At 33.9% G+C, this 21744-nt stretch overlaps 2 protein-coding genes and 1 long non-coding RNA gene across 3 annotated transcripts in view; 2 read left to right on the top strand and 1 right to left on the bottom strand.

Moving 5' to 3' along the window:
- Positions 1–21744, top strand: part of LOC149476073 (uncharacterized) — a 359309-nt gene that overhangs the window by 310461 nt on the left and 27104 nt on the right. The window lies entirely within an intron of this gene.
- On the top strand, positions 13310–15900 carry CCAP (Crustacean cardioactive peptide). Its single transcript, XM_089712611.1, has 4 exons — positions 13310–13416; positions 13660–13741; positions 13870–13937; positions 14530–15900. Exons 1-4 carry the CDS (start codon positions 13348–13350, stop codon positions 14671–14673), a joined length of 363 nt encoding a protein of 120 aa, XP_089568737.1. The 5' UTR covers positions 13310–13347; the 3' UTR covers positions 14674–15900.
- LOC149476078 (trissin-like) lies at positions 17173–19455 on the bottom strand. The gene is made up of 3 exons (XM_089712476.1): positions 19321–19455; positions 18421–18551; positions 17173–17295 (listed from the first exon to the last, which is right to left on the bottom strand). The coding sequence occupies exons 1-3, from the start codon at positions 19355–19357 to the stop codon at positions 17173–17175; spliced, it is 291 nt and encodes a 96-aa protein (XP_089568602.1). The 5' UTR covers positions 19358–19455.

The following is a 21744-nucleotide window of genomic DNA, read 5'->3' as shown; positions in this document are numbered from 1 at the left end:
TCGCCATACCGCCGAAAATCTGCAATTTTTTTTTATTTCGCCTATGCTTTTGTACCAGTATTGCATTTGGCTTTTTGGAGAGTATTTGATAAAATGTGACCATTATTATATTTGCCATACTTCTAGTAGGGGGAAAAAGTGCTGTCATACTTGAAAAATAAATTTATTATTAATTTATATAAGTGAAGATTTCCAACACCTAGATCTTTGAAATTTTGTATTTATATTCGTTGATCCTCAAACTTACAGGAAAAATAAGTGCCATACTGTTACAAATCGTTTGACTTTCGCTATTTTCCGATGAGTTCGACTAACGCCCACGCGACTAAGCCGCCGGTACCAGCGTTCACACCATCATTTTTCTTTTTGTCATTGCGTACTAAGAACCCTGTAGAACCGCCATCCTGTTACAAATGACTCGAAATTTTGTGTCAGTATCTCCCGGTCTATTACAAAAAAAACTAATTTTTAAACGTATTTTCTATATTATCTGGGAAATTTTTGTTAATTCTTATTTAATACGTTTTCTTTTATAGATTGCATCTTATCGTGAAAAAAACAAATAATTTTCACGTGAATCAGCTGTTTTCGAGACATAAAATTGTTCTTAAACTTCGAGTAAACAGAACAATTTAAGTTTTTATGTATGTTATCTTCATGAACCAGCTCTTACAGACGACTTTGGCTAAACTCAAATTCAAACTCAAACATTATTTATTCAATTAGACTTCTTCTAGAAGCACTTTCGAATCGTCATTACATATTTTTTACATTTACCACCGATTCGGAAAGCAGTAGATATCTATGGGGAAGAAGCTAACTCTAAATGTTTTTTTTAGCATTTTAGCACTTATAAATTACTAGCCGCTCGTCATGAACCGGGTTGGGATAAAAACATTATAGAATAATCGTCATAAACTCGGTTCAGTAATTTCGAAGCCTATTCAATTCAAACAATCAAATCTTTCCTCTTTATAATGTTAGTGTAGACTACCCACGGTTTCACAATATGGTGCTACTAGCTTTCCGCCCGCAGCTTCGCCCGCTTTGTCTAAAACCTAATAAATTATATACTAAAACCTTCCTCTTGAATCACTCTATCTATTACAAAAAACCGCATCAAAATCCGTTGCGTAGTTTTAAAGATTTAAGCATACATAGGGACATAGGGACAGAAAAAGCGACTTTGTTTTATACTATGTAGTGATAATGAAAAGTAGCCTATGCTCTACGAAGGTGCTACGTAGCGTAGGTAACTGCTACGTAATCTAGGCTTGATAGATAACCCGCGTAGTTAAAGGAAAACCCGCATGGTTCCAGTCCCCGTGGGATTTTCGGGATTAAAATTATTATTATTTTCTTATATATAGATCTCGTGTCACAATGTTTTTCCTCAATGAACTCCTAAACCACTTAACCGATTATAATAAAATTCGCACACCATGTGCAGTTCGATCCAACTTGAGAGATAGGATAGTTTAAACATGTAGGTACCACGGGCGAAGCTGGCGCGGACCGCTAGTATAAATATATAAAGATGTGTAAAAATATGCAAGTCACCTTCTATATGTGCCAAATTTCATGAAATTCGGTTCACAACAGTTTAAACAGTTTAAAATAAAATTGCTGTCTGTCAAAAACTACTACACTGATTTTTTTTCAGCAATGAATAGCGGAAACAATGTAAAGTTTTAGACGACGCAGACGAAGCCGCTGGTAAAAAGCTAGTAAATAATATAACTATATGATACTTATTTCAGCTTATTTCCATATCACAATGTGGATTTTTAGCATGTGAGTTTCATCTCGATACACATTCGAATTTAAACCAACAAGCGACCCTTATCGTATCTATATAGCCTATATTTTTTCGACCTTTCCTTTTCTAAGTTATTTTAAGCCCAAAATAACTTGCGCAAGAATCCTTAAAAAGCATTTAAAGATAAAAGATTACTCAGATATCAGAGAAATATGTTTTTACGACTTCCCATATTGTATTACTTCATTAAGAATTCATTTTTAAACGATAATATTAAAGGGAAATCGTCTTATTCTATAACTGCGCTTCGCGGTTTCACCCGCATTGCTGTTGGTCTTAGCGTGATGATATAATATAGCCTATGCCCTATATATAGCCTTCCTCGATAAATGGGCTATCTAACACCGAAACAATTTTTCAAATCGCACCAGTTCCTGAGATTAGCACATTCAAACAAACAAACAGCTTTTATAACAATGTATTAGTAATAGTTTGCAAAGGAAACAATCCCTTTGATTGACACTACATATATATCAACCCAAAAACTTGACCGATTTGGAAAATCATTTCACTCTAGGAAATTACGTTTTTTCAGTATTATGCGTTTATTACAATTTTATTAAATAAACAATTTTGTTAAGTAACCACGTAGTACACATGCTAGGTTCTTTTGTAAATTGAAATTCTCTATATTATTTTTTCATTATTTCATCGTCTGGTTGAATTAATGTAGTAATATATAATGTAACGCTATAGAAGAACGATGCTTAAGTATAATATGACTGCCTCCTTGGTATAGTGGTTGACGCGTGAGCGTTTCACCGAGGGGTCCTGGGTTCGATTCCCGGTGGAGACGAAGAAAAAAAAAATGTCTCAGTCTGGTAGGACACAGAAGGCTGATCACCTACTTGTCCCTAAAGAAAATCGATCAGTGAAACAGATGTATAATGCATCTGCCCCTTACCCCACTATGGGACTTCACTTTATAATATAGTTATCAGTATAGAAGACTAGCTTTCCACCCGCGGCTCCACCCGCGCAGTCAAAGAAAAACCCGCATAGTTCCCGTTCCCGTGGGATTTCCGTAATAAAACCTATCCTATGTCCCGAGGTAAAAAGTAGTCTATGTCCTTTCTCGGGTATCAAAATATCTCTATACCAAATTTCATGCAAATTGGTTCAGTAGTTAAGGCATGATTGAGTAACAGACAGACAGACAGAGTTACTTTCGCATTTATAATATTAGTATGGATGGATTAATAGAATTTAAATAAGTTTTAAAAATTATTTTCTATAAGAATGCTATTAAACTTAAGAAAAAAATAATTTTATTCATCATCATCCCATATGTCCCCAGTTTGGGACACAGGCTCCTATGTGTGTGGCGGCCACAAATCACCACGCTGGCCAAGTGCGAGCAAATGTCACATGTCGAACTTTTGATACTCGGACATGCCGGTTTTTGAGCGGTATGTTCCTTCACCGATTTCATTTTTTTTTATTTCACACACTCGTTTTTCAGACACCGCCCAATCATTTTATGTACCTAAAAAAAAAGCTTCGCCCACTTTTTCTACATCTAACTAAATTAGACCAACCTTCCTCGAGAATAATTACTCTACCAATAAAAAAACCGCATCAAAATCCGTTGCGTAGTTTTAAAAATCTAAGCAAACAGATACACAAACGGCGGAAAATGACTTTATTTTATACTGTGTAGTGATAATGCAAAAAAAAATACACATTTGAATGACAAACAAAAAATATTTTTTGTGTTACTAGCTGCGCTCCGCGGTTTCACCCGCGTGACTCCGCTCCTGTTGGTCTTAGCGTGATAATATATAGCCTTCCTCGATGAATGGGCTATCTAACACCGAGAGAATTTTTCAAATCGGACCAGTTCTTGAGATTAGCGCGTTCCAACAAACAAACTCTTCAGCTTGATAATATTAGTATAGTTAAATAAAAAATATCTTCCAGAAATTGAAAGTATAAATGAAGAAAAGCCTTCTGGTCGATTTCCCGCCCAAATGGTGATGACAGGGTGTTGCCGAATTTCGTATCCCATTTATTAATATTGCATTTAATTAAGTATGTATTGTTTTACGTGGTACCGATGAATGTGTGCGGGAACAGCGGGATACAAACGGACAAGTGGGGTGGAGTGGTTGTTGGTGCTAAATATTTTTAGAAAAAAATTGCGTTGTCTGAACTATGGATGTGTTGTTTAAATGAGGGGTTTCAGGTGAACATTAATAATAGTTTTATTTATTTTTATAAAGTACATAATTATTCTTGAGTATATTATATATGTCTTACTTAAATACTGTATTCACTGAAATTATACACGTCAGCATTCGAAAGTACTATACTAAAGATTTTATTAAAATAAATAAATATATCACACAATTATTATGTAATCAATTCATAATTTGTTTTTTTTTTTATATTCTCTAAAGAAAAATACCAAAACTTACTCCTATAAGTACAAGTCGATAATAAATGCGAAAGTAAGACTACCTGTTACATTTTCATTAGCAGCTGAACAGATTTAGATGAATTTTTATAGCTTTTGCTACTGATAAACCCAATACATAAAACTAATCCACAAAAAAATAATTGCAAAAAAATGTTAGCATAACAGCGACTCCACGCCTCTGCGCGTATTGTCCGCCCAGCAAGCGCTATATAAGCGGCTAACATCAAAGATTGTTGCATTAGTGACCCGACCTCCGGTGAGTACCATTTGATTTAACCGACTTCGCTAAATGTGTATTTATTTATTTCAATCATTATTGCAATATGTACTTACTATATCTATACTAATATTATAAAGAGGAAAAGTTTGTATGTATGTTTATATATGGGTTTCACGCATAAACTACTGGACCGATTTTGATGAAATTTGGCACAGATAATCTTTAGACCCTGAGAAAGAACATAGGCTACCTTTTATTGCGAAATATGTACCACGGGCGAAGCCGGGGCGGATCGCTAGTAATGTATATATGCAATTCGCAGAGTTAACAGTATACAGGGTGTCCCACTATTGGTATACTTAGCACGAAGGGACTTGTAGTTTTGCATACATTGATCACGAAAAAATTTTTAAACAACAAAATTACGTCAAAATATTTTTGCGTCAAAAACTTGAAATTCATCCAGTAGTTTCGGGGGTTAGGGTATTCAAACAAAACAAAATAGGCAGCTCAGTTATATTGGTACTAGCTTAAACTCTACTGTTTGTCTACATCTACACTAATATTATAAAGAGGAAAACTTTGTTTGTTTGTTTGTTTGTTTGATTGTAATGAATAGGCTCATAAACTACTGGACCGATTTTAAAAATTCTTTCACCATTCGAAAGCTACATTATCCACGAGTAACATAGGCTAGGTTTTATCCCGGAAATCCCACGGGAACGGGAACTATGCGGGTTTTTCTTTGAAAACGCGGGCGAAGCCGCAGGCGGAAAGCTAGTAAATAATAAAAAAATATAGTTATAATACCTATAATGTAAAATTAATATACAAATTCATATTTTATCGTACTAAGTTTATTCAATACTAGCGGTCCGCCCCGGCTTCGCCCGTGGTACCAACATGTTTACGTTTTTTTTTTTTCATAAGAACCATCCTCGTACTTCAAGGAATAGATTCCGCAGCGCACGCGATGACAGAATTTTTATTAAGGAATTTTTTACACCTTGGGTTACATTAATGCATTTTTGGTAAGGATCTCTATTTTTTTTGAAAATGCAATATAGCCTATGTTGCTCAATGAAGATGCAGCTTTCTAATGGTGAAAGAATTTTTGAAATCGGTCCAGTAGTTTATGCGTGAAAACCATACACAAACTCAAAACTCAAACATTCATTTATTCAATTAGACTTCTTATAGAAGCACTTTTGAAACGTCATTACATATTTTAAAATTTACCACCGATTCGGAAAGCAGTATCTACGGAGAAGAACCGGCAAGAAACTCCATAGTTGCTCTTTTAAATCATGTCAGTTTTACAATTTTACAAAATACATATGGAACATCATATTATATTATCATCATATTATATTATAATAACATGCCAAAGAAAGTTCATAAACATATTGCAACTTGTGAAAATTCTGGATTAAAAGCTAAAATCAATTTTTAAGCAGTAAACTACCACTAAACTATGCAAATTCCTTTACTAATTTGCCTGTAAGAAATCACTAGTAAGTGATAAGGCCGCCTGATAAGTTATTTTCTCCATTGTAGCATACTATACAAGTATACCTATACTATACATTTTATTATTATTTGTTTCTTTTTTCTTTTATTATCTATACTAGCTTTCCACCCGCAGCTTCGCCCGCGCAGTCAAAGAAAAACCCGCTTAGTTCCCGCTCCCGTGGGATTTCCGGGATTAAACCTTATCCTATTTCCCGGGATAAAAAGCAGCCTATGTCCTTTCTCGGATATCAAAATATCTCTATACCAAATTTCATGCAAATTGGTTCAGTAGTTAAGGCGTGATTGAGTAACAGACAGACAGACAGAGTTACTTTCGCATTTATAATATTAATATAGATTATATTGTTTCTTTATTGTTTTTATGTGCATTCAGAGGCGTAGAGCGTTCTTTCGTTGTTCTTAGTGCTTTCGATTCTATGCAATTTTCTAATCCATACTAATATTATAAATGCGAAAGTAACTCTGTCTGTCTGTCTGTTACTCAATCACGCCTAAACTACTGAACCAATTTTCATGAAATTTGGTATGGAGATATTTTGATACCCGAGAAAGGACATAGGCTACTTTTAATCCCGGTAAAATGACGTAATCCCGGAAATCCCACGGGAACGGGAACTATGCGGGTTTTTCTTTGACTGCGCGGGTGAAGCCGCGGGCGGAAACCTAGTACTGAACAAAACTGAATTCGATTTTTCGTTTACACTAAAAGATCACGAAATAATGCCCTAGCTCTGTGTTTGTTTGGTCTAAATGCACAGTTATACGAATATATTTTACCAACCTTACAAATATTCATGATCTCTTCCTTTATATTTTAGTGTAAATTAATCTTTTATATATAAAAATGAATCGCAAAATGTGTTGGTAAGCGCATAACTCGAGAACGGCTGAACCGATTTCGATAATTCTTTTTTTATTATATTCCTTGAAGTACGAGGATGGTTTTTATGTAGAGAAAACGTAAATATGTACCACGGGCGAAGCCGGGGCGGACCGCTAGTATTCACATAAAAATACAATAAGCATTACGTACAATGCCAATAAAAGCTGTATTTATTACATTTTTATATGGAATGCAATCATTCAATGCATTATAATTTTAACCTACTTCTCAAAAATATGAGATCACAGTCGACGAATCCATATCTACTTAATATTATAAATGCGAAAGTAACTCTGTCTGTCTGTCTGTCTGTTACTCAATCACGCCTTAACTACTGAACTAATTTGCATGAAATTTGGTATAGAGATATTTTGATACCCGAGAAAGGACATAGGATAGGTTTTATCCCGAAAATCCTACGGGAACGGGTTTTTCTTTGAAAACGCGGGCGAAGCCGCGGGCGGAAAGCTAGTAAACTATAAATGGTTTTATATGCATTTTTGAAGAATAAAAATATAATATAATATACTAGCTTTCCGCCCGCGTTTTCAAAGAAAAAACTGCGTATCCCCCGTTCCCGTGGGATTTCCGGGATAAAACCTAGCCTATGTGTTAATCCAAGTTACCCTCTATATGTGTGCTAAATTTCATTGAAATCGGTCCAGTAGTTTATGCGTGAAAACCATACATACATACATAATTACAAACCTTTCCTTTTTATAATATTATAGTATAGATTGTTATCCCGATCTATCACTATCAATGCATTGTATAAAACAAAGTCGCTTTCTTTGTCCCTATGTCTGTATGATTAAATCTTTAAAACTACGCAACGGATTTTGATGCGGTTTTATAATATATAGTGGTTCTCAAGAATGGTTTTACTACACAATTTATATCAATTTTACTAACGTGATTGATAATTAACATCCAAGCATATGAATTTTTAGTCTTTTATCGAAATACATATGAATAAATCCATATTTACCTATAATTATATTTATAACTTAAAATACAAAAAAAATCTCTCTGTTTTCATACTAAAATATTTTTATAATCTCCCACTTTTAAAAATATTTCACTACATTTCTGGCGCTACAGAAAAAATATTAATATACACAAATAAAAGGTTGTTTTCAAATATTTTTTTCATCACAACAATTCATATTTTTGAGTGCGAACCCATCCTAGCGTTATCTTCATAAGAAAGAGGCTCTTAGAGAAAATTTACACTTTTCTCATATATACAAGATTTTTTGTTATTGTTCAATCTATGATTGTAACAATAGTGACTAGCCTCTCAACCAGGTTTCATCCGGGTGTACTTGAGCTAAAAATCTCTACAAATCACTACATAGCATAAAACAAAGTCGCTTTCTCAGTCCCTATGTCCCTTAGTATGCTTAAACTTGTTATGCTTATTATGGGACTAAATTGTTCTGAAATAAAGAATTTATTATTATTATATTATTAAATCTTTAAAACTACGCAACGGTGATGCGGTTTTCTTCAATAGATAGAGTTATTCAAGAAAATGGTTTTAGTATATAATTTCTTAGGTTTTACACAAAGCGGGCGAAGCCGCGGGCGGTAAGCTAGTAATATTATAAAGATGAAGACTTTGTTTGTTTGAACGCGATAATCTCAGGATCCACGGATTCGATTTGAAAAATTATTACTAAAACTTATGTTCTAAAATTAGCAAAAACTCTCAAATATGTAATTACGCAGCTAAAATATTATCTAAGAAATTGACATCAATTAAAACTGACCACATGTAAAGAAATAACCATCCCGATAGATATAACTTTCGATGTAAAAAATTGTACTCAAGTTGGTTCGTTTATAAAGGTGCTACGGTGGTGCTACGATGCTACGCAAAAAAGACAAAAACCATTTAGGTCGTTATGTTATTACGTAGAATAAAAATCTGGCTATGGTATCGTAACTCAGAAACGGATGACCCGATTTCGATGCAGTATTTTTTATTAAAGTTGTGAAAGTTTGATGTGATTCTAAGTTATGTTTGATAAAAATCGGTCAAATATGGCTGTCGTCACAAAATTATTTCACAGTTCGGGTATCACAAAAAATTGTAGACCATGTTTGAGTTTTGACCCTGTCTTCAATTGTTTTCATTTAAAATTGCTGTGCTGTGGTTTAGCAGCAATTAACAGACAGACTTTCGCATTTATAATATTTATTCTGATTTTATTTACTTATATTTAAATTCGTCTAAATACTGAAAATTCACAAAAGATAACAATTCAAAAATTACTACAAGTTTATCAACCCACACATTAAATACTTAAAAGATAATCAAATTACGTTTTAAATGTCATATTTAAAACAAAATTTTAGCAAATAGCCCGGAGCTATTTCCAACATGACATCTGTCATGTCGTAAAAATGACGTTTCTCTTGTCTCTGGTTCAAGATTTTGTTGTTTATTATACGTGTTTATAACCTGGGGGCTTATAAACATGTTAGTTTATTATTTTAACTAGCTGTGCTCCGCGGTTTTACCCGCAGTGCTCCGCTCCTGTTGGTCTTAGCGAGATGATATATAGCCTATAGCCTTCCTAGATAAATGGACTATCTAACACCGCAAGAATTTTTCAAATCGGATCAGTAGTTCCCGAGATTAGCGCGTTCAAACAAAAACAAACTCTTCAGCTTTATGAAGCAAAATAAAACAATCAACATACTCTAGGCTAGGTAACCTAAGTAAATTATATTAAGCTATTGCATAGCTTCTATCGCGGGCTTTGAGCGCGGGGACCGAATCGAGAAATTCCGTAACGAAAAAAACCTCACGCTCCCCACTCCGACGGGCGCGGAGGTGTGGCTTAAAGGCAGGTTACAGTCGTGCAATACAATCATACTAGTGTTAAGACGATACACAAAAAAAAATCCACTGCTTGGCGGGCGGAGTCTAATAGCTCGCTATCGCGAACGCGGGTGTGCGCGAAGTCATTCTTGCAAACTCGCCGCGCTGCCGCTGGCCGACTCGGGACAAACATGTATGGAGTCGTCATACAGTTATAATATTGTTATACATTTATTTAATTGTTGATTTATTGGTTTTATTTTCTTGCTTATAAACAAATAATCTTCTTTTTAACAACTACTTAGACATTATTAATAATTATTATTACATATTTCGTAATGTTTACTTTATTACAAAATAGTACAGGTTATAAATAATCTTTAAAATAACAAAAAATATTGTTACTCTGAAAAAATGAAATGGTACTCAATAACGCGGACTACTGAATTGATTTAGATAGAATTTGATGCTGACGTAGATATTACATAATGCCCAGAAATGAAAGGTACTATTTCTGAAAGAAGTTATAAACCCTAATTCTTCTCAGTCAAAGTCAAGAGTGGAAGATATCACTAATACAGTAAAACTGATGCGAAACTTTGGATGTTAATTTGTATATTTTTTTGTTAGTTGTTACTTAATCACGTCAAGACTACATTACCAATTTTGATAAAATATAGCTAATTGCCTGGATTTACACATAGGATACTTTTTATCCGAACTGAACACTTCTGTGGGATAAAACAGGATTCACGATATAACCTAATTCCACGCGGGCAAAGCCGCGGTCGGAATGATATTTTTTTAAATAAAAAAATTGTTTAAAAAAAAACACAAAATATATTGACGCATGTATTTATTTTTTGCACTCTATTATAATTGTAATTATTCATTACAAATAATCAAAATAAAATAGCCAGAACAAAGGCCCTAGGCCCTGGTAGGGTAGGTAGGCAGGTACAGCAATGTGAGACGAACACTGGCTTATTTATACCAATAATAATGTATTATAAACATTAAATTAAGTTTACAACAAAAATACATAATATTAGCTAATGTGAAAACGAATCAACCAATCATCCCACAACAATGAAATGTGCACACAAATATTCATCCAAATCGGTTCATGTGATTAGGAGGAGTGACTGCAGCGCCATCTTCCGGGCCCAATTGTGTTTCCCAGATCACCCAGGAACTCAATTTAATATACTTACACAAAATTTTTCGAAATGAAAACTCACATTACTATGTAAATATGAATATAAACCTGTTTTAGTACTAAGCAATTTCCCGCACAGGTGTAGTAAGTATAAATGAAATAAATATCAACATCAAATTCTTTATACAACATACTTATCTACCACCTACTAAGAAATGTAATTCTTGAAATTTTTTCGTATTTTTTTTAAATATAATACTACTCCAATGAGCTCCTGTTCCATATTATGTCCACCATACTTCCACTAAGTTCACCATGATTTTTTATTTCTTTGCACTTTGTTGCTTTTTGCGAAAAATGGAATCATGCGATAAAACCAGTAGAGCGTTGATAACATACATTTTTGACTGAATAAAGGTACTAACGAAGGAGTGGGTTCACATTGTGAACAATCAGTGGGTTTATTTTCCTTCTGGATTCCGGATTTCTGAAAAGATTATCTATGTTATAAATGAAAAACCTTACACATTCGTTATGTACTTAAAACAGGGGTACATATCAAACATCGTCTATAATACAATTATCATCAAATTTAAAATAAAACCAACTTACTTCATTAATTTGTTCCAATTGTAAGCATTCTTTTTCCTCCAACCTTTATGTTTCTTCTTCTTATTTTCTTTATTGTCCCCATTTGTCTCATTTTGTCTTATCGTGTTGTCACCCTTTTTTACGATTGCGCGAGCGACACAAGTTCCCCGTGTGACGGCCGTAGCGGGAATGACTCGTGCAGCGATCGGGGTAGGAAGGTACAGGGCGGCTCTCGCTATATTGGCTGGTCGCGCGCTAATTTCAAGTATTTCTTGTTTATTTCAAAACCATCGCATATTTCAAAATTCTAAATCGGTAGACGTATAGGTTGTATATTTTATAGTTAATATCCAAAAAGTCGTAACTTTACGTTTGTTATTTTGAAGATGCCAGAGATTAAAAAAAAATAACAATGAGAACTTTGTATTTTTTTTCTATCGAGAAAATATCATGGAATCATGTTTCTAAAACGGTAGACGTATTGTGTTACTATTGAACTTTCTTGTCAAGAATTTTCATCACGACAACTTTAATAATATAAAAATTACGAAGGTTTAAAAAGGGCCGTAAATGTTAGAAAAATTAATTCATCACCTTAATAAAAAAGAGCGTGTGCCGAGCGCACGTGTCAGAAGTGAAACTTCTTTAGTAAGATTCAATGATACCAAAATCGTCACCTTTCTCCATAACGTGGCGGTATTGCCATGACGCGACCTTGAAATTTTACTCAAGAAGTTTCACTTCGAAAATAACTAAGATCCTAATTCCATAACTTGATCAAATTGTAAGTTGTAACTAAGTTAAATGTTAGCAATTGTCAGTGTGTTTGTCTTCCTAAATTCCGTTAGTATTCCTCCCTCGTAAATAAACTTAAATACGGTATGATACTTGAGTCGAATACTTGAAAATCTTAGATACATTTAGAAAGAGACTAATATTATAAGGAGGAAAGATTACATAGTAATCAGATTATTACGATAAATTGAAAATGATTGAGATTATTATATTGATCAATAGGGTATATTTTTATAAAAAAAGCCATAATATGTATATCGCAGGCAAATTGTACAATTTCCTCTGTTTACAAACGGCGTCTGTCACTTTACAAATACGCTAGGCATTTTGTTATATGTCGAGAATTCGTAATCAGAAATTTTTGGTTTGGATAAGGGAGTGGGTTAGGTTAGGTTCTTGTTTTTAAAACTACACAGAAATAGGAACCCCGCGAAGTGAGGGCTCCATCAACCGTCTTCTTGTGGACGTTTGAAAAAAGTAAATACACAGCATATTACAAAATGCTGCGCGTTTGTAAACGGCGAGGTTATACAATTTGCCTGCGACATGTATATTACAACTATAATAAATCAGAATCACAACTAACAAGAATATTTTTCTATAATCAGAGATTTTCTATGATCAGATGAATTTCCCAAAGTTTGGAATACCGGAATCGGATCTATAAAACGAAATATTATTTACAGTTGTAAAAAAGGAGTTATTTAGAATGGGTATTAAAAGTAAGTGGAGTTGTTTCCAATCACCCCTGTTCACGAGTACAGACATTGACCTATACATTGGTGAAAACAAAATTAAAATCGGTGCAATAGTATTTTAAATTCAAACAGGCTATTTCATCGATAGTTATTTACATTGTGTCCTTGTTGTGGACTATATAATTTATGAATATGAAAATCTTATGAAAATTATAATTTTCTAACCACAATACCTAAAGCTAACCCAATTTATAATATGATATTTTATGCAATTTATTAAATGTAAGATGATTTCGTTTATTAAAAGCCTGTTTATCAAAAGATTTCATTCGTCATTTGTATTCATCATTTCTATTTCAGATCCGCCATTTTGAAACTCGAGCTGTCAAATTTTCCCGCCATGTGTGTCGCACTGCGTATTTCCGTTTTGTTTGTGGTACTCTTCATCAGTACATGCTATTCTGCTACGGTTAGTTATATTTTTATAAACATTATAATAGTACTGTAGAAAATAGGATTATTTAATTAATTCCACAGAGCACAAATTATTACAATTTTTTTGTATAAATGAATAAATTTCAATCACAGAAAGATTGAATTGAAGTTTATAATATTCTAAACAAGTATATATATAAATATTTCCTTTAATATCTTTTATTAGAGTTTTATATAATAGGCATAATATATAGATTTGGATGTTTTCTTCTTCCAGATCCCACGAAACTTCGACTCTCGGCTTAACGATGATATTATTATACCGCCAAAGAAGCGGCCATTTTGTAATGCTTTCACAGGTAATTATTAAAATAATAATTAATGACGAAGAATCATTTTAATATCCAAAAGAAAGTTCTCTTTGTCTTCTTGCAATATTCAGTTACTTTCAAACCATTTATTTAAATGTATGTAATAATAATTCCAGGATGCGGAAGAAAACGCTCACAAAATCCACCCGGCATGCCCCTTCAAGAGATAATGAGACAAAGACAGGTGAGGTTTCATTTTTATTGAAGTGAAACTTCTTTAACGGGGTTGGAAAAAAATTTTGTGTAACATTTTTTCGTTACGCGTAACATTTTTCCGTTACGTGCCATCTTTTTCTTATCCCTACCACGCCTGATTCGACGTATTTCTGTAAAGTTGCATATGGTAAATTATTTTTTGAAAAATAAGGTCATAAAGAAGTATCACTTCTTACGTGTGTACACTAGTACACGCACACATTTTTCTAAGAAGAGCAATTGATCTGTTGTATCGCCTGACGGTAAGTGATCATCACCACCCATGAATATACAAATGTAATGCTTTTCATTTTAAAAGTATAAAAATTTAAAAAAGGTTAAAGACAAGACCTGAAAAAAGAAAAGGATTAGATTTTTGGCTTCTTGCTCCTCCATTCAAGGTACAAAACGCAGTACTGCACACAAACCATTCACACCTCTTTTCTGTACAGTTCCTATCTTACCTAGGTGCTCGCCATTTCGTACTAAAGATTATTTGAGTCCTAAAAAAAACTAACAAATTATTACATCTATATAAAAAATAATTAATTATTAAGTATATTATCAATATCTTTTTACAGATGGACGAAGACATGGCCTACGCGGACACGGACAACGCAATCGAGGAACTCACCCGCCAAATCCTATCAGAAGCGAAACTATGGGAAGCAATACAAGAAGCGAGCGCTGAAATAGCCAGGCGAAAGCAGAACGCGTTACAGTAAATGACATTGACTTTTGACTTTTGACAGATGTCAAATGGATCTGCGCCATAGAGAATTTTGTGCCATAGACTAATTACTTTTTTAATTTATTCAAATGGCAACGGAACTCGTCGTTTATAATTAAATGTTTAATTCGTTGTTTTATAAATATATTAATTCCCTTTTTATGTGACACTTTTCGCAGATCCATGACCTATTGATAAATAAAAGAAATAAACTTGTCTATGACTGACAACCGCGTCCGTAGCGTTTCTATTTATATGTCAAATTTCGCGCCAATTTGTAAACATGGCGTCTATAACGGAAAAAATACGCTATTTTATTATCTATCTTGTACTTTAGAAGGTGACATTGTATATATTCTTGTAGGTTATTCTTGGAAATTTCTAATTTCTATACGGTGGTATCGTAAAGTTGCATATAAAATAATTAATGACATGAAATAGCAGACTGCTTCAAAAATTAATACGATGCTCGTAAAAAAATAGAAAAAAAGCGGAGTTACTATTTACATATTTGTTAATCAGGTTGCTTATTTAGAAAGAAAGAAATAAAGAAAACGTTTATTTAATGGCACATAGCCTCACAAGTACATTATCATAATGGGAAATCACTCGGTGAACATCTGTGACGTAAAAGACGTCACAGCACCGATTTTCAGTGAGCCGATTGACTGATTTCAGTGATTTTTTAGCAAGAATCAAAACTGTTTTGTAAACTATTTAATACATTAATGTTACAATAGGATATGAATTATGTACCTACAGTTATTTATTCATGTTTTTTGCTGTCAACATTTTCATGAAGCTATCACAATCTATATTATAAATCTGAAGAGTTTGTTTGAACGCGCTAATCTCAGGAACTACCGGTCCGATTTGAAAAATTCTTTCGGTGTTAGATAGACCATTCATCAAGGAAGGCTATAGACTATATAATATCATCACGCTAAGACCAACAGGAGCGGAGCCACCGGCCACGGGTGAAACCGCGGAGCACAGCTAGTTACTGATAACCGTCATATTGTTCTAAAATCGTTTTAAAACTAGGAAACGTTATTATTTCATGAAATTATCGATATTTTCATATGCAAATTTACGATACACAAAACATATTTATAAGCAATGCGTCGATTGGTTGTAAGAATAAAACTCATTTTTAAAACTTGCCTCGTAGTTATTGTTTAAGATTGTTCAAATTGAGAAGGAATAAAGGTCCTTCGATGAATGTGTTGTTTTATTTTTCCCTTTTAAAATTTATTTATTTATCTAGGGCCGTATTATGACCTCTTATTCCCAGACAGTTTACGCCGTGAATTGATCTGACTGGCAAATTCATAATATAATACAATAATAATTAACTTTGCGATCTAATTTGCGATTATAAATTGCGATCATAATATGAATTTGCCAGTCAGTTCAATTCACGGCGTAAACTGTCTGGGAATAAGAGGTCATAATACGCCCCTGGGCAAGTTTTTATTAACACAAACTAATCTGCCCTCAAAATGTTAGAATTGGACAAAATTTAAATTGGACCAATTGGGGCAAGCTTTCAAATAAAAAGAGAATCATCAAAATCGGTTCACACAGTCGCAAAATCTAAAGTAACAAACACAAGCGAATACAGTCGAATTGTAAATCTCTTTTTTTAAAGTCAGCTGAAAATAGATATTTTCTATCTAATTATACTTAATGGAGCGACGATATACGCAGAGTTGCTGGTACTCAATGGCGTCGAAAAGCTGAATACCGAGCTCTATGGCGTGCCTTAGGACTCTTAGGAGCGGCCTATGTCCCAGTGGACGGAAAAAGGCTGAAGAGAGATAGAGAGGGAGATAATTAATGTAATATATATTAATTTTTATATTATACTAGATATCCGCCCGCGTTTTCAAAGAAAAACTCGCATAGTTCCCGTTCCCGTGGGATTTCCGGGATAAAACCTATCCTATGTGTTAATCCAAGTTACTCTCTATATGTGTGTAAATTTCATTGTAGTTTTTTACGTAAAAGAGTAACAAACATCCATACATCCATACTTACAAACTTTCGCCTTTATAATAGTAGTACATTAATTTAATGTATAATATGAATTGGAACTGGAATTGCAAGAATATATTGATATTTTTAACATCAACATCATTAAATGTGAAAACTTAAATTATCACATACCTACTACTAGCTTTCCACCCGCGGCATTGCCCGCGCAGTGAAAGAAAAACCCGCATAGTTCCCGTTCCCGTGGGATTTCTGGGATAAAACTTAGCCTATGTTGCTCAGATGCAGCTTTCTCATGGTGAAAGAATTTTTGAAATCGGTCCAGTAGTTTATGCGTAAAAACCGTACATACATACATACATAATTACAAACCTCTTTATACCTAATATTAGTATAGATACTATTTCAAATTCAAGATGGAGGCGACAGAATAAGACACAAATTACTTTGAAAATAATCACTTTATTCATTTACTACATTTATATAACAATAAATATAATTACGCATCCAGAATCTTGTTTTCTACTTCATACACTTCAATCGGTTCATCATCCCAGTCGAGGTTTTCGATAATGATCTTTGGTTTTGAGATGTACGGTAAGTCGCTGATGCTCGAGACAATCTGTGGATGAAGCATTTAGGATATGTATTAACTAGATTTCCGCCCGCGGCTTCGCCCGCGTTTTCAAAGGAAAACCCGCATAGTTCCCGTTCCCGTGGGATTTCCGGGATAAAACCTATCCTATGTGCTAATCCAAGTTACCCTCTATATGTGTGCTAAATTTCATTGTAATCGGTTCAGTAGTTTTTACGTGAAAGAGTAACAAACATCCATACAAACTTTCGCCTTTATATAATATTAATAGGATTAGTAGTTAAAATATTTGAAAAAATGAAGAAAATATCAAATAATGTCATCGATATCTATACAAATACAGATAGATGTATGATCACATTTATATTTTAAAATCATCCATAAGGCGTATCTTAATTATAGTGCGTACAAATAAATAAATAATATTAGGGAGATATACAGGGTGTAATCGTTAAGTGTGCACAGGCGATTATTCTGTAACTATTGCAGATATAAAAAGAAACATTATACTGATATCGAAAGTAGGTACTTAACCTAATGAGTAAAATGGCCATAATAAATTTTAAAAAATAAAATAGGTACTGTATAGTTTTTCCAACTATATTACATAGAGCTGATGTAGTAAAAAGTCATTACTTGTGCTGCAATTTCATTAAATTTACGTTTCATTAAAGATTTTAAGTCAAAGAAACTACTGGATCGATTTCAAAAATCAGTTTCAGTGCTGTGATTGGTCAATTAGTGACATTTGAGTGATCAACTATCTGTTTCGTTCTTACTGTGTCAATTATATTATGCTATCTTTTTCACCTTAGTCTATGAATGTGGTTAATAAAATTTGCGTATGTGTGCAGTCGCTCGCGACCAAATTTTCTGTTTGTTAGGTGAGCGTATAGCGTATCTATTACTTTTAAAAAAATCATTGCTTATCTATACTAATATTATAAAGAGGAAAGGTTTGTATGTATGTATGTATGTATGTATGTATGTATGTATGGTTTTCACGCATAAACTACTGGACCGATTTTGATGAAATTTGGCACAGATAATCTTTAGACCCTGAGAAAGAACATAGGCTTTTATTGCGAAATATGTACCACGGGCGAAGCCGGGGCGGACCGCTAGTTTCTAATAAAACGATGGATTCCTTACCTTGAATGTATCAGAGCCTCGTTTCTTCCTCAAGTAGTTGAAACAGCAGGTCCTGAAGTATCTAGATCCGCAGGCGGAGGCGCACTCCCTTCCACATGACTGACAGTTCATTGAAGCCCAGGCCGCCATCACTGAAAAAAAATTAATCTATACTAATATTATAAAGCTGAAGAGTTTGTTTGTTTGAACGCGCTAATCTCAGGAACTATTGGTCCGATTTGAAAAAATTCTTTCGGTGTTAGATAGCCCATTTATCGAGGAAGGTATATATCATATATCATCACTATATATCATCTATATATCATCACCCTAAGACCAACAAGAGGGGAGTAAAACCGTGGAGCACAGCTAGTTAGAATCTATAGTGTTAAAGAAGCAGTGGTGCTTTAATTGATACAGCAGTGGTGGTTATTTGTAAAGAAATAAGACTGAAGGTTTGAAACGTGTGTGCAAAAATGTTGGGTGCCAAATATGGGCAGGAATACATGCATATTGTAATTTTCGTAATACATTGCTAGAATGAGAAAGTAAGTCTGTCGGCCAATGTATCTTTTTCTCTCTTTTTATCCTGGAAATCCCACGGAAATGGAAATTTTTCGGGATTTCCTTTGACTACGCGGGCGAAGTTAAAAATGGTAAAAAAAATAACGATGAACCTAAAGTCTCAGGTTATTAAACTCCTCCTCCTCCTCCACGATAGCTACTAGTTATTATTCTGTGGTAATAGCTCGACCGATTCTTATGAAATTTTCTGTATTCGGTAGGTCTGCCAATCGGTAAACATCTATTTTGCCCCTAATTCCTAAATGATAAGAGTAAGGCAGAATAACGTAAGCCTGGTCAGCTTTAAATTATGCCCATTTATTTCAATTTTAAATTAAAAAGTCACTCTCTACTTACCACAGATAACCAAAAACAAGATGACAATTTTTGACATTTCGAAACGCGGAACGCGGGAAAAACAAGATGGCGTATTCAAAGCAGCAGATCGAATGATACAGAACGAATCTGGAATCCCTTTTATATTGAAGAATGTTTATTCACGTAGGTGACAAAGTAATGTTTGTTGTGTATTGTTTTACAAAATACATGGGATTGAAATCATATTGAGCGGGATCTCTTGAGAATCCATGCGAAAGTGTCTGAGATATAGCGTGCATTGGAAAATTTAATAGTTTTGTAGCATTCAAAATGCTTTATTTTTTAAAGAATAGAAAATGTATGTTTTAAATGGCATACTGTTTGTTATATAGAATGGTTATCAAAAATTCAAAATGTATCTTGCCTTTGCCCGGCCTCACTTATGGTACATACATACTTACAAGATAAATTTTTTCCGAGAGAAAATCAGAGAAAATTCCATCGAGTACTTGAATATCGAACATACATCCAATCATCCAAAAATACTCATTTATAATACATACATCTATACTAATATTATAAAAAGGAAAGGTTTGTAATTATGTATGTATCTATGTATGGTTTTCACGCATAAACTACTGGATCTTTAGACCCTGAGAAAGAACATAGGCTACCTTTTATTGCGAAATATGACCGCTAGTAATACATATTAGTATCACTGCATAGCAAAAAAAAACAAAGTCGCTTTTCGCCATCTGTATGATTTTAATGAGGTATTTTTAATAGATAGATTGGTTGTCGAGAAATATAATTTATTAGGTTTTAGACAAACCGGGCGAAGCCGCGGGTGGAAAGCTAGTACTAATTATAAATAAAGAACTAGACTTAAAAGAAAACCTGCATAGTTCCCGTGCCTGTAGGATTTCCGGGATAAAAAGTAGCCTCTGTCTTATTCTGAGTCTTCAGATACCTACATACCAAATTTCATTGCAATCGATACTGTAGTATTTGCGTGAAAGAGTAACAAACATCCATCCATCCATGCTCAGAAATCTTCGCATTTATAATATTAGTAGGATTAGGTACTATGGCTAGAGGACCTTGAGGTGGATCAGGGAAATATATTATTTTGAGTTCAGTAAGAGTCCCTCCGTTTTTGAGATATTCGATATTTTTCGAAACTTCAAAAATGTACACCTTTGCCACTCTTCTTGGGGGTGTACCTCGAAATGTTGGGTATCTGTTTTTGGCATAGTATTCCTTGATATATGGAGGCTGTAGATAAACGTATCTACAGCTTACGTCAATCTCATACATTCGTAGTCTATTCTATTGAACGCTACGCTAACAGAAAGCCACTTGACTAGGGGGGCAGGTCAGGCATCATGTAACATTAATGTATTCTACCTACTTCAGTTGCTGTGCTTCAGTTGGTAATTGGCTGCAATATAAGGAGGTTGTCAATCCGTTGTTGTTTATTAGGCGTAGTCCTTGTCGGGCGTTGTTCTTTGTCGGGGTCATCAAATAGTAGCGGCTTTATATTGTTCGGATAGGTGAATAAAACAACGGATTGACAACCTCTTTATATTGCAGCCAATTTACAACTGAGGTACAATTAGTGACACAATACATATTAATTATTAATGTGACATGATGCCTGACCTAATAAGTAACTGTAATGTGCTGACGGCACATTACCCATTCGATAAAAAAGCCTATTTTGCAAGGCTTATACGTGCGCAGCGGCTATCGTATGGTGAAAAAATGTCTTATGTAGGTAAGTCGAGTTATAGTATGTAGTAGGTACCACCTATTGGTAGAGTTTTATATGGTTAAACAAAAAAAGAGCTTGTGTGCCAAGGACACGTGTCAGAAGTGAAACTTTAAGGGATCTAAAATTGGAGATTTTAATTTTATCTAATAACTAGCGTTCCGCCCCGGCTTCACCCGTGGTACATATTTACGTTTTCTCTACATAAAAACCATCCTCGTACTTCAAGGAATATAATAAAAAAAGAATTATCGAAATCGGTTCAGCAGTTCTCGAGTTATGCGCTTACCAACATTTTGCGATTCATTTTTATATATAAGAAGAAGATAAGAAGATATTGGCTCATATTCGGTAATAGCACAAATACCGAAGCTCCTCCAATCTTTGTATTTAACTTGTATACTTAAATTGTAAATTTTATAAATTCTATAAGAGTAATTCAAGTAATATTTATGTGTATAACTTAAATTGAACAGTAAAGAAAATCTTTATCTAACTGACTGACTGAAATTTGGCATTCATAGGTGTTAGGACGTAGGCTTCCGCTAAGAAAGGATTTTGATCAATTCTACCACCAAGGGGATAAAATAGGGAATAAAATTTTGTGCCATGAATTTATATTTTCCACGCAGACGAACCTGCGGGCAACAGCAAGTATTTTCATTTTTTTATCATCATCGCTGCATAGTATA

The sequence above is a fragment of the Colias philodice genome, chromosome 29 (genome assembly GCF_061535455.1).
Source record: "Colias philodice isolate Cphi_HAF_F1 chromosome 29, ilColPhil1 Martin Lab GWU primary, whole genome shotgun sequence".
In the NCBI taxonomy this organism is placed as follows: Eukaryota; Metazoa; Arthropoda; class Insecta; order Lepidoptera; family Pieridae; genus Colias; species Colias philodice.
This window is presented reverse-complemented; position numbering and strand designations above follow the sequence as displayed.